This window comes from Rhagoletis pomonella, unplaced genomic scaffold, assembly GCF_013731165.1.
Source record: "Rhagoletis pomonella isolate Grant_MI unplaced genomic scaffold, Rhpom_1.0 Rhpom_scaffold_00002, whole genome shotgun sequence".
Lineage (NCBI taxonomy): Eukaryota > Metazoa > Arthropoda > Insecta > Diptera > Tephritidae > Rhagoletis > Rhagoletis pomonella.
In genome coordinates this window covers 89580797-89595524 of record NW_023458556.1, presented here as the reverse complement: position 1 = coordinate 89595524, position 14728 = coordinate 89580797, and the positions used below count along the sequence as shown (strand labels likewise).

General features: G+C 32.7%; 1 protein-coding gene and 1 long non-coding RNA gene across 3 annotated transcripts in view; one reads left to right on the top strand and one right to left on the bottom strand.

Moving 5' to 3' along the window:
* The window catches only part of LOC118734152 (rho GTPase-activating protein 190), a 308075-nt gene that overhangs the window by 284795 nt on the left and 8552 nt on the right, over positions 1 to 14728 (top strand). For both annotated transcript variants that reach the window (XM_036463870.1, XM_036463869.1), the window contains 5 exons: positions 8150 to 8307; positions 8374 to 8578; positions 8640 to 8858; positions 8913 to 8968; positions 9028 to 9412. In XM_036463870.1, the coding sequence (XP_036319763.1) occupies positions 8150 to 8307; positions 8374 to 8578; positions 8640 to 8858; positions 8913 to 8968; positions 9028 to 9412 (1023 nt within the window). The remainder of the gene's footprint in view (positions 1 to 8149; positions 8308 to 8373; positions 8579 to 8639; positions 8859 to 8912; positions 8969 to 9027; positions 9413 to 14728) is intronic.
* On the bottom strand, positions 12796 to 13299 carry LOC118734154. The gene is made up of 2 exons (XR_004992342.1): positions 12981 to 13299; positions 12796 to 12873 (listed from the first exon to the last, which is right to left on the bottom strand). It is a non-coding gene; the product is annotated as an uncharacterized LOC118734154 (long non-coding RNA).

Genomic DNA, 14728 nt, shown 5'->3' with positions numbered 1-14728 from the left:
AACTTGTCAACTCAAATTTATGAAGGTAAAAGTTACCAATTTTGGTAGAATTCTACCAAAACGGCAGCCCTGATTGGAAGCTCTGCCAGCGCTGTGCATCACTGGTCTAAACCCATGCACATATTTTGCAAAAAAAGCATAGAAAGAAAAATGCGACCCTGTACTAGCTGTTTTGTTGTTGGAATTGCCCCATATTTCTCTCATTCTTCTCATTTCGCTCAGCACTTTTTCTTACTGTATCTAGCTATTGCCACGGTTGCCACTTTAGTAAAATGTTACCAAAATTGGAAACTTTTATTCTCTTTGGTAATTTGGTAACTTCCGATCTCATTTGGTAACTGTCAGACAAAATGATTAAAAACATTATAATATTTTTGAATATCATACAATATCTGCGGCAAAGTTACATACACACAGCTAATTTCTTATTGAATGAATTTGTTTTCGATGATAGATACGAAATTGTGATTTATGATTGGCGATACACATTGGCACATACACCTCCGTTCAACTAATTAGCAACGAAATTCAAAATGATATTGTTTACAAATTATGTTTACCTTTTTATTTATAATTTTGATCATGAGTCATATAGACGAAAATCCGCAACACCCTCCACAAAAAAAAAAATAAAAAATTCTAAATCAACGGTAATTTTTAACGACTTGAGACTTGCACTTTCTTAGACTACAATTGAAAGGGCTACAGAACTGCATACCTGAAAATTTTCTAAATATTCTGAACAAAAATGTGGAAATTTGTATGACAATTTTTTGAAGTTTGATTAATTTTTGCAAGCTTTGAAACTTTTATTATTGTGGTTTCTGTTACAGATTGAATTATATTTTAAGTGAAAATGATTAAAAATAAAAAAATAAAAATAATTTGCAAACAATATCATTTTCAATTTCGTTGCTAATTAGTTGAAAGCAGGTGTATCTACATAAACATGTGCCATGAGGAGCTAGGGTCATGGTGTAGGCTGTGGTCTTTCAAATTTAGAAGATTATTATTTGAGTTTTTCCACCAAAAATTGTCTGAACGACATGCAGTGAAATATAAAACGAGGTTTTAATATTTACCTGTGGAATGATGAAGCTATCCTTGCCTCAAAAGAGATTTATTTTCATACAGCATAGCAGTTTATTTAAAATGCTAAAGTTATTTTCTTGATTTAAATTTAATTTAAAACTGCTTTAAAAAAATAAAAATTGGTCAAGAAATATATTTAAATTTAATCAAATAAAAATACAAGGAATTGGTCCAAAGGGGTGAAAATCTATAAATCAATGATTTCACTGGATCACAAGTTTTAATTTTTGTTCCGCCACTATGTAGAATAGCTCGCTGATTCCGAAAGTCGAGTAAATTTTTTTCCTGTGGACAAGTTTTCGAGATATTTGCAATTTATCTTTACTCAGTTAAAAAATTGGTTCCACTTTAGAAGTTGTACTGAAAATAAAAATAGGGTTTTTCGCTTGTAAAAATAAGGTGGATGTTTTTAAAGTAATTTTAAACAGTTTTGGACAGGCTTTTCACATTTAACTTCTACAGCGTGCGGCTCGCTAATGGGGGAAAAATTATAAAAATAAATACAAGAGTTTTTAAACAGGGACCGTAATGGTTATGCTTACCGATATGTTTTAAGCATATATGTAATACTCCTATATTGACAGTAAGAGCTAGTACCGTCCGAAAACACTACAGTACAGATATATCAATAAACACGTACGAAAGAAAAGGAACACATACGTTTATAAATAAACATGTACACAACCCATATACAAAAACGGCACTCAAGTACACAATACATTGACAAAAACAGTACTAGACTGTCTCGCTCTGATTTCGGAATGCTTACACATTGAGAAGTTAGCTTACTGCCAATATAAAAGTATTACATATATGGTTTTAAGTCGAAAATAAAGGTTACAAATTGACTTTAACTTTTTCGGTCAAAAATAAAAGTTAAGATATTACTTTTATTTTTTCGGTCAAAAACAAAAGTTAAACTTGACTTTTATTTTTTCGGTCAAATATAAAAGTGAAAATATGACTTTTTTTCAGTCATATATAAAAGTCAAAACTTGACTTATTTTTTCCGAAGATTACATTTGAAATGCATTTATGGAAAAAGTAACCTATAAGGAGAAGCGCATTGATGTTGATACGGACCTTATGGATTACTGGGAGAGTAAAAAATGTATATATCCCCGACTAAGAGATCTGGCATGTATTATACACCAAGTGCCAGCGACACAAGTTAGTGTAGAAGGCGCGTTCTCAGCACTAAGCTTATTCTTAGCGATTTGCGATACAATTTGTCGGAGCAGAACTTGGCAGCTATGTATATTAATTGTTAAATTGAATTCCGAATCATTCCTGTAAAAAGGTGAATGACTTAAGGCTTAAATTAAAAAAAACTCAATATATTTACAGAAGATAGAAAACTTCAATTGAAAGGATGTGCATTTTTTATTCAAAAATGTTAGGGGTATTCTCCAAATCTGCAAAGCCATTGCACGTAGCACGGATTACATGTATTGCATAACTTGCATACACACAACAACAAAATACATAGGAAACAACATTTCCTATCGCTGCAAACTATGCAACGTCGAAACCCATGTATATATTTTGCAAAATAGCATAGCAAGATAAATGCGACCCTCTGCTAGTTGTTTTGTTGTTGGAATTGCTATATATTTCTCTCATTCCTCTCACCTCACTCATTTCGCTGCTTGCTACACATGCATGCTACCACTTTGCAATGGGGTGCTCTCGTACTCTTCGAAATTTGGAATATCTAGTATTTTTGCATTTCGTGCAATCCGTGCATCGTGCAAGACTTCGAGAATACCCCTAGTGTATTTTGAAAATGTAAACTGCTATTTGACCGAAAAAATAAGTCAGATTTAACTTTTATAATTGACCGAAAAAATAAAAGTCAAATTTCAACTTTTATATTTGAACGGAAAAATGAAAGTCAATTTTTAACTTTTATTTTTGACCGAAAAAAATAAAAGTAAAATTTTAAGTTTTATATTTGACCGAAAAAATAAAAGTCAAGTTTTAACTTTCCTTTTGACTGACTTTTTTTAAAAAAGTAAAATAAAAAATTAAATCATATAGGATTAACATTCCTTGACTAACAAGCATCACATTGCTATATACAAATGTTAAAAAGACCAATTCTTTCCGACTGACTTTTTAAATTGAAATTTTAAAAATAACTATTATTTTATTTATTAAATGAACAATAATAATGACGTCGAGCTACTAACAAAGACAACCGATAGATAAATAAAACAGTTGTGTGGCAACTTTCATATAAGCTTGAAACTATAAATGTAACGCCCATTGTTTATTACAAAAGGAAAAGGATTTCAATACTTTTGGTAACTTTTTGGTAATATTTTTTAAAAATTTTGGTAAAATTTTTTCTAAGTGTGTAGCAACCGTGGTTATTGTATTTGATACAGAATTTCGCTCTTCGTGCTCTTGCAAATTTGGTATAGTGCATTTTTTTTTGTGCATTTATATATACATTTTATGCATAATTCTTATAGGCCTGTGTGCAGCTCTCAAGAAAAGCAAAAACTCCATATAAAATGACGTACAAGAAATGGCTAAGAAATTTTCTTGAGTCAAATTTCCTTCAGGCAGTACGCAGTTCTTAAGGAATTTGCTACGCTTTCTACTACGGTTTTCTAAAGTTTTTTGTGAAAAAAGAGCACAAGGCAACCCAGGTTTGCAACAGAAATATATGCCCGTTTTATTATTTCTTGAGGAAAGAGTGAGGCAACAGGCTGTGAAGTATCAAAAATGTCAAAATTCCTTGGACACACAAACGAAATAATGGCAAATTTTTCTTGACCGTTTTCTTAAGAGCTGCATACAGGCCTTATGCTGGAAATCTTGACAGAAAGTTTGTGTCATATCTCCGCGGAACGAAATTAATCGGTTTACGCTTGAACAACGTTGCAACGTTGCGAATGCAAACGAAATGGACAACGATTTTGCTCGAAATATTATCTTTCTGACGAAGCGAGGCTAAAGGATTTTTTGTAGTGGCAAATTGAAGACATGGACCCAGATGATCTTTGATTTCAGCAGGATGCCGATTTGTCGCCGTTTCTGTGTAGGGTGCCGTGAAGAATCGATGTTATGTGAACAATCCATTAACAATTCGTGTCCTTAATGCGATTATCCAGCAAGCCATTCGTGAGATAGAGCCAGAAACTGCCACCAAGGTCTTGGAAAACCGGGTTAACAGTAGTGCGATTCACTAACTTTTAACAGTGCGACTTGTCGAGTTGTAAGCTAACAATTTTTGTTGTTTGCAGTAAAGATTGTGCGATTCACTAACTGTGCTTCCGCTAATGGGCACAAATGCGTCGCGTATGCCAAGGCGCTGGTGTGAGCACAAAGTTCACAAGCATTTTATATCGAAGAAAATGCGCAACACCCTCCACAAAAAAAGATTCTAAAAAATCAACGGTAACTTTTAGCGACTTGAACCTTGCATTTTATTAGACTAAAATTGAAAGGGCTACAAAACTGCATACCCGAAAATCTTATAAAGATTCTGAATAAAATTTAGTTTTGATTGATTTTTGTGAATTTTGTACCAGCTTTGAAGCTTTTATTTATGTGGTTTCTGTTGTTATATAGTAGATGGAACTATTAAAAATGAAGTTATTAAAAATAAATAAATGCACATTAGTAGCAAACAACATAATTTTGAATTTTGCTGCCATATTTTACTCGCAGGTGTAAACAAAAGTTTGCAAAAAACATTAACATGAAAAAGATTGTTAATATTTAAAAAAAATCACTTTGCACATTTTGTACATATTTATTTTCAAGACTGATTTTATTATGCTAGTGTCATGATGATTAATAAAGAAATATTTAAATATGCACATATACAGCGTGGCGACGAATTACTGTTACCCAGGTTTTTTTGAGAAATAAAAGGGTCCTTTATAGATTTTGCGAAAAAAGTATTTTATTGTTAATTTTCCACAGATTTTACTGTAGTTGTATTAATTAGTTTTTAAATTTTAATCCTTATTTACATTTGCCAACAGTGTAAACTTTGAGAGAAAAGTTCGTTTGGCACGCACGTATTAAATTGAAAACTTTAATTATTCAATTCTTTTAAATTCAAGGCATATTCAGTTCCTGTAAGATTAAAAAATAGACTTATCACCTTTTAACTTCCAGTTTTCTATATTTGTTTTACACCCTATTGGAAAATTATAACCGGAACACATATATACCTTGTTTATACCTACCCAAGAACCGCATTGACAAAAGCTGATTTGCCTCAACACATATTTCTTTCAAACATTTATACCTTTGTCGTTATGGCGCACTCGCTGAAACCGTATTCAAAAGTAAACAAAATTTGTTATTTTTATTCGATATTTCTTAAATAATTAATTTGCACGGTGTACCGAAATGGAAGCGAACAAGAATTCAAATTTGTTATAATAATAATTCAAATTTAAAACGGGCTGTATTTGTATTATATATTATATGTATGTATTATGTATTTACAAATTATTTAGGGGCCTATATTTTCTCAAAATACAATAAAAAACAATATCTAATAAATATTTTGGATTTATTAATAAAAATACATAAAAAAAAAAAAAAAAAAATGTTTAAGTAAAAGTTTTAGAAAATTTTATTTTATTCGGAGTCAGTGCCATCCGATTCGCTGTTAACATCCGAATCCTCTTCCTCATCATCAATATCTTCAACAATATTGTCGTCCGACCTATTTAAGTTCGTTGCAGCAATCAAAATGGGTTTTGCCTCGGCGGAATATGGCAAGATTTTCTTTTTATTCTTTGGCCGACTCGAGCTGAGAGAGGATCGGATGTTAAAAGTAATCTATTTAAAATGTCTCTGTTGCACTCAGTCCTCGAAAATTTTCTTGCAAAGTCTACCCGATATTTGCGAATAAGCTTATTTCGCGCCTCAGCGGCTTCCTCGGACAATTGTCTAATTGGCAGAATTGCTTCTGCCATCACTTGCGCTCCGTGTATCAGAATTTTGTGGACTGTAGGCGACATTGGATGCCAACCGTATAATTCCACATACAGTTTGGCAGTGTCTTGGGCATAATCATAAAATTTTTGGTGATCAACCTCATGGCCACTTGAGATTACCTCAAGAATCACTTTAAACTTATTGATTAATTCCAAGTTGATGCCGGTAATGCGAGAAGAGCATTCTGCATTTTGGAAAAATCTCCTGGACGTATTCCCGTCATTGCTATTTCCAAAGCCAGCTTTAGGAACATCAACAAGTAGACCCATTTCTTCTCTGAGAGATTTTTGTAATTTCTCTTTTGTTTCTTTAACAATCTTTTTCTCTTCCGGTGTACGGGCTTGCCACTTCTGGAGGAGTTGTTTATATGCTAAATCAGCAGTGTCTAAAAAAAAGGCGTATTCTGGAATGGAGTACTGAGAGCGCAAACTTTAGGGCTTCCTTTTTAACGGTATCTTTCTCTTGTTTGTTAAAATCCTTTGATGTCTGGCCGCATATATAACATCGCATAGTTGATACAGTGTCCGTTGCGCAGTTGCAGACCTTTCCGTCTACCATTGTCAGCAAAATATTGTGACAGATTTTTAGCTTGATTTTCGACGTATTATAAAAGAAAAAATTTAAGAAAAAAATACATTTGGAAAAATTTTGCCTTTGACTAAAAAAAAAATTTAAAAAGGTTGGGGTGGGCCGGGGGGAGATTTTATTTTTCATTCAGATAGGCAAAGGTTCAAACTTTATTACCACATTTTTAATGTAAGGCGACAAAGCCCGACCGACACATAAACAAAAACACTATTGTTTTAAACTTTTGTTAAAAACACCACGTTTTTAAGAAGGAAATTTTCAACATATGTAAGTCTAAATACGGAACTTTGACGAGAAATTAACTGTAACATAATTTTATACAAAATACATACCTTCAACATCCATATTCAATACGAATTTTTCTGGTAATTCACCATACGAAGACATATTAACACAGAGAAATATGTAAAATAATCAAAAGCGCCGAGAACAAAGACACGCGTTGCACACAAAGGCTAGGTTCCGACTGATTATGTGGCCAGACGCAGTAAAACATGCGGGTTTGTGAGCTGGGGGGCGGTGAACCGGTCATCGTACTTATTTAAACATGCATTGTTTGTGTCATTTTATGAATTTTAGGAAAACCACTTTTGACCGGTTTTTTGCCTCAAATAACCCTTAGTGCGATGTGAGAAATAAAAAAGCGATTTGAAAATAAATTCGAGTCAATAAACTTTCGAATTTCTGAGCGTATTGAAAGTTGGTTTATGCTTCCGTTTTGAATCACAGCGAACTGGGTCAAAGCGCTTTATGTGTTGGTATAAACAAGGTAATAGACAAGTTTTAACAAACTATATTTTTTTTTGTTATTTAATTTATATTACTTGTTTTAATAGTGTATTCTGCACCTAAAACCGTCGTCGTCAAATTAGCGGCCTTTGTTATCGTTAACGACAACAGCTGATTTCGCTCTAACGAATGTTGTAACAGAAACGTTTGCTGAATAGCTAAATTGTTAAAATTGTCGTCTACTTAGCTGACTTAACAATAACAAGAGTTGTTGGAATCGCGTAGTGAATCGCACCACAGGATGCGTTACTGCGAAGCCAGCCGACGCGGCCACATGAATTAAATCGTGTCCGATAAATAATAGAAATGTTTGCTCTTTCGAATAAACCAATAATATATATATCGGGAAAATTTCTTTTTGTTCACTTTTTTGAACTTTCAAAAAGAAACCACTGCAGAGACCATCCTGTATATTAAAATATGAAGCAGAACCTGCGAACAATGAAACATGCAATACTAGTTAAAGTAATAAATGCTTCAAAGAGAAGCAGAAATGTATATAATAATCTTATATTTTTTTTTTCGGATATCATTGTTGTTTCAACATCTGCTTAAAAATTCAACATTATTCCTGCAGATGTTTCGTTTTAAATTATTCATACCATTATTTCCTATGTTTTTTTTCAGTTAGACTAATCGTTCAGCGCTATTTCATTAGTAACTCGGTTTCTGATTTTCCTATTCTAATACAACTATCTTTTAATTTCAGAATGGCTGGACGATAAGAATGAAACACGAAGAAATTTAAACAAAAATTCCATTTGGAATAACTTCAGTGGTTCGACACATGCGTATACAACCGGTCGTCGGCACATTGATTCAAATTTAAATAAGATTCGTCCAAAAGGCCCCAGTCAAACATTGAAGGTATACATACATAAATTAGATTTTGAGCTAAACAATTTTGGAAACTCTAAATGTATTTCGTTTTAGCAACCCGGAAAATTAAATATGAAAAACTTTCAACTAGTAAGCGATGCTGTAGCCAAAATGAATTTCGGGGGAGACACTTTTTTACCCACTTCAGAAGTTGATAAATGTTCTAAACGTTATACTCACTTTAATCATACTCAATTGGATTGCGACGAAGATGACTCGGAAGAGTTGGCTGAATATGAGCAGATTTATGAAAATGAAGGTATTATTTTGTTATTGATTTCGAAATTTGTAACTAATTAGGTTGTTTTTTATATTTGAAGACTGCACTGAGTCTGACAGCTGTGCAAGTTCAACTGAACGGAAGGTGCGCCAGCAAAACAGTTCATACTACAAACTTAATAAAAAAACACCAACAAACAAAAAAACCAAGAAAAAAAAGATTGCTATTCCTGTGCAAACACCGAGAGTTCCATTGTTTGGGTCTTATGTAAGCCCACCGGAGATTCCTCAGCACTATCATAGAACTGCAACTGATACTAGTAGGGCAAATCTTTGATATAATTTTTAGCATAAGATAATATATTTTCTTATAGAAAAGCCCGGCGAACATTGCTCAAATGAACTCGTTAAAAATGATAAATCACCAGATGTAGGAAAATATATACTTTCTTTACTTTGCTATTTTCTAATTTTGTTCAACTTTTATAGTATTCCATGGTTCCTGAAAGTATTAATTTGTATGGGACAGAAAATTTGCCTGAGTTTAATATGAATCCGAAATCTTTGAAAGACTTTGAAAAAACGGAAAAACGGCGACTGAAGGAAGATAATGCCAGACTCCGGAAATTGCAAGAAAAGGAAAAGGAACAAGAAAAGAAACACAAAAGGAAGTTGAAGCAAGCATTAAAAGGATTATCAGATAACACAGAATCTCATTTTGGAAAGCTATTAATCTCAGAGAAAGATGAAATTCCTACTTTTCTTATAAGATGTGTTGAATTTATTGAAAAAGAAGGACTTGACTCTGAAGGAATTTATAGAGTTCCAGGTAGTCGGGCACATGTCGATTTGCTTTTTCAAAAATTCGAAGAAGGTTAGTTTACATTTAGGTATATTATAATCACCCTTCCAACCCTTAAATTTTAAGAAAACGTCATACATAGCTTTCTTTAAAGTGCTGCATCTTGGAAACTTTTTAAAGAAAATTAATGGAAAAGATGTGGGAAAATTTTAGTGAAAATCGACACGAAAAAAAAAATTGGGGGGTATTTTGATTCTAAAAGTGAAGACCCCAACTCGCGCACTCTTATAGTTTTTAAGTAATTTGTTGTTAAAGTTGCGAAATTCACCAAATATGTTTTTGTTGGATTTGCTTCGTTGGATTCGTTTATTTCATGGCAACACTTTTTAATTTATATAAAAATATACGATAAAAACAAAGTAAGAGATACAGTTGCGGTCAAAATAATAGCAGCAAAATTCAAAATTATGTTGTTGGCAACTTATCTTTATTTATTTATTGCTAATAATTTTCATTTAAAATATGACCCATATATTTATATCAGATACCATAAAATATATATAAAAGTTTAAAAGCTTGCAGAAAGTTCACAAAAATTAATTAAACTTTAAAAATTTTCATAAAAATTTCCATATTTTTAGTAAGATTTCCTAGAAAGATTTAGACTATGCGGTTTTATAGCCCATTCAATTTGAGTGCAATAAAGTGCAAGTTTCAAGTCGCTAAAGATTACAATTAATTTTTTAGATTTTTTTGTGGAGGGTGTTTCGCATTTTCTTCCATATAAAAGTCAGTTATGTTCATGCATTATATGGAATAAAATTCGCAACACCCTCCACAAGGAAAATTCTAAGAAATCAACGGTAATTTTTAGCAATATTTCTCTTACAGAGTTGCATGCAATAATGCTTGCTAATGACTAGGGCTCGGAATCTTATGCACCAAAAAGTCGAAAATATGCGCATATAATATGCACTCAAAAGTCAGAAATATGCGCCATAAACAAGTGAAATATCCAATTAAAAATATTTTTCTAATATTTTATTGCTGGAACAAAAATAAATAACACATGTGTTTTAACAAGAAAATAACGAAAACAATTCACTTCAAAATACAATACATATTTATGGATGAAATTAGCTTATAATCAAACAGTCAGATACAATCTTATGTAAAGAGATAGTTGAGAAAGTTTGCCATTTTGATTCCACAACTCGTGCAACCTACAGCCATTTGGCGGCTTTAATGAATTTCAGTAGTCATACAGAAAGAGCCAGCTTCACTCTAAAACATTCTGCAGTAATGGTTTGCAGAGTGTCTTATGCAAATTAAACAAGTCCAATGAAAGAGGATTTAAATAGCTTTAAAACTGAAATGTCTAAAAGAGGAAAGCCACACATTGAAAAATATTTCAATAAAAAATGTTAATTAATTACCATAGAACAAACATTGGGTCAGGTATGTATTTACATGAATTTCTTTAGTATTAAGTTATAAAAAAATTATAAATAGAATCGGTAACCTTCGTTCATTATTTCTGTTTACAAGCTATTTCAGTCCTCTTTCATATGATACCAAATTTGTTTAATTTGGATAAGCGGTTTCTTTATTATCCGGATAGGACATTTATTTCGGAATAAAAAATATTATGCCAAATTTAACTCGGAAAAAATAACTGTTATTTTCGGTCCCTGGAATATTGTGCAAGTGCACAGACGTATATCTAACCAGTCACAGAAGAAAGCATTAAAAGTTTCAAAAACTAAAATCGAAAAACGCTGATGACGTGACAAATTCCGAAACAACCAAACGAATGAGAATGAAGAATTCCTTCGAGAAAAACGGTGTTTAAACAACGATTGTGCCATGATGCTAGATTGTGAAGATGAAAGTCAGGAGGATACATCTGACATTTGCGGCCCCGATGAAATTCTCAAAAAGTAATTATAACACCGCAATAAAAATAAATAAATATAACTGAAAGTCCCCTCAACTGATGCAGTGTCAATCGAAAAGAATTTACAATTTTGCCAAGTTTCAAGTTTTTGAAGTTTGTCGCCTCGAGCAAGTAGTTATATAGTGGCGCAGGTTTGATTTACGACCTTTCAAAAAGTTTTTATTAAATACAATGTTCCAATTTTTAAATTCAAGTACTAAAAAAAAACAATTCCGCATTCGCATCCGCGGATGTCTAAAATTCCACATTCGCAACATCCCTACTTATAATATACACTGCCGACAGTTTTACGAACAATATGAGTTAAAATATGTTATGAGTAATCCATTGAGAAAGGAGAGAGAAGGTAGCAAGCTTAAGAATGCGTTTAAAGGAATGTGTGCCACTAGATTTCATTAATGAGTATTTCAAATATTGATAGAATCTCCAGTTTAAATCGAAAAAGATTAATTAGTAAATATCTAACATATGTATATATTTTGATCTGGAAAATTGGTGTCTTAGAGACTACACGTCAGTAAAATAGGGAAATTTCGGTCAAGTCAGTATCAGAGGGTTAAAATAGGATTAAAGTAATTGACCCGTAGTCATATATAAAATAAAGTCCACTGTGAAGCTAGTAGCAGCTCTTTTTACAGCAATCGCATTGGAAGCATGCAGCACCTCTTTCTCTCTTTATTCTTACCCCATTGGAAGAGGGCCTCGGCTGTACGAATTTGTTGTAAGGTCGGGAGTTGAAGACTTTCTTCCCGTCGTAAGCAGATTTCCCATGTGAGCTTGCAACAAAACTCAATTCTGCCATTTCCTTGAAGGCCTTTAATTTTTAATTCTTTTATACGTGGCGCATTAATGTAAAAAAATTTATAATTAAAGCCCGTAAAAATACGGAACAGAACTTTTTCAATTAAGTTTCGTTAAACAGTTTCCAAGGGAAAATTTTCCAAAACGGATCCAGGCTTTGGAAAAAACAAAATATTAGGGAGTATAGAGGAGCTTTTTCAGATTCTAAATCTGCAGACCCCACCCTCCGGAGGCTTATAGTTTCTAAGTAATTCGCATTTAAAGTTGCGAAAAATACCGAATTCAACCTCACTTTTTCCCTTGTACACCAACTGAACTGAAATGTCGGTGCTGCCATACATACTAAAAAATGCAAAAAAAAAAAACGGAAACAATGAAAAAATGCACATACGCCGCGAAAATTTTTAATAAAAAATCGCGCGATTTTTAATTACAAATTTTGATTATTTATTGAAGTATCGATTTTATAATAAAAAGCGCCGTGGTCGAAAATTTTTCATAAAAAATCGCGCGATTTTTAATTAAAAATTTTCATTATTTATCGAAGTATCGATTTTATAATAAAAAGCGCCGCAGGCGAAAATTTTTAATAACAAATCGCGCGATTTTTTATTAAAAATTTTCATTATTTATCGAAGTATCGATTTTATAATAAAAAGCCCAGCAGGCGAAAATTTTGGATCAAAAACGAAAATGATATGGTTTATAGTTGTATTTTATAGCTTCGAGAAGTATGGCAGCACACATTTGCTCTTACTGTCGGCCATTGTTATTTCTGTTTGTTTGTGAAAAGTGCAAAAACGAGTGAACGGATTTATAAACGCGTTTTAGTTAATTAATTGATGAATATATATGTAAATATTAAAAGTATAAAATACGCACGTGAACATTGAAGATATTGTATATCAACCAAAATACAATTGATAAGTGGCATTTTGTACAAAAATTGGGGGGTGGTAGTGAAGATTATTTAACAACAAATTGCTTAAATACTATTAGCAACTACTTTGTGAGAGTGATACATTCATGTAGAGAAAGCCTCCCCCAACATCCTGACCAAGTTTCATGACTAAATTCCATATACTTTCGCTGAAATCTCGATTGGTCCCGTTTTGGAAAGCCAACCCGTTTCCAAGATAAGATAAGATAAGTCCCGTGTAAATAGGCAAGCATACGTCATATCGGCAAAATATGCTGCACGTATATTCATATCACCTAGACCTTCAATCTCTTCAACTATGTAATAATAATAATGGATTGACGCTTACACATATGTTAGTGTATGGCCGAGCTTCTCCTCCGATTTGTGAAGTGCGCCTTGATGTTGTAACACAATGAGTAGGGGCCTACGGTTTTACGCCGACTCCTAACTTCGATTGCATTTTAATGAGAAGCTGGTTTCCATGGCAAAAATACAGTCAGAGGTTTGCCATTTCCTGCCGAGGGGCGACCGCTATTACTTAAAAAAAAACTTTTTTTTTATGTTGGTCAGAAACTGGGCTAGAACCCAGGCCATGCGGAATGGTAGCGCGCACTGCTAAACACCACACCACAGCGGCCGCCTATTTATATACAGCGTGTAAAATAATAACTGTCGTAATCAAATAAATAAATAAATAAATAACCTAGATCAGTGGCTACCAACCTTTTCCATGTGGTGACACACCTTCCCTTATCGTAATAACTCCACGATCCATCGGTCCATGGTCGAGTAAAAACCTTTTTGGTATCGCATCCCTACTAATATATATATAATTTACCTTTAAATATTGCAAATATATATGCATTGGACTGGCTCTTAAATTTAATTTCCTACCGCCAGGCAGAAAAAGTTTCCTTTTAGCCGGGGATAGTATGAAATTACGTAAAATATGTGGAAAAATAGGTTGTTTTATTTCCAATCCCACCTATGTCACCTATTTTGTTTATAATTGTTTATTTGTATCTTCTTTTTGTTTGTTAATTTTAAAAATAAATATTCGCACCTGAGGATGCTAAGGAGCGAAACGTAGAGCAAGCAGTGAAGGAAACACGTTTGTTTTACTTACACAAATTACCAATTAAGCAAAAATAGCTCATCAGAAAGAGTGAAACTTTTCCAATTAGCTTAATATAATGCCTGATTTCTAAAAATGTTGTTTCTAGAAAGCTACCAGAATCCAAAATCAATACATAGACACCATTTTATTTTTTAGAAAAATAATATGATTACAGTTGAAAAAAATGTCGGGCGGGACATTCTAACTCGTTTTTGCTCGTTTTTTAATATCTCTTTAACCATTAATTTGACAAGTTTCAAAACGTTAACACTGGAAGTCAGTTATCAGATTACTACGAAACTAATAAAGTATACAACTTAATTATACATATAATTTAGACAGAAACAGTTTAAACTTAGATTAAGTAAACTGTGCCGGTTGGACAACGATAACATCCGCCTCTCTGAGTAGATGTATTCGTTTCGTTATTTTAGACAAACTAAATATTTCGTTCATAGCGCCTTCCTCGTATGTAGCTAATAGAATGTTATGGTCCATTTTATGCTTTATGGGCATTATTATATTTGAAAATTAAAACAAAAAACCTTAGCTTGTGACGACTGTACGACGTACAGTATTTTTAACCGACTT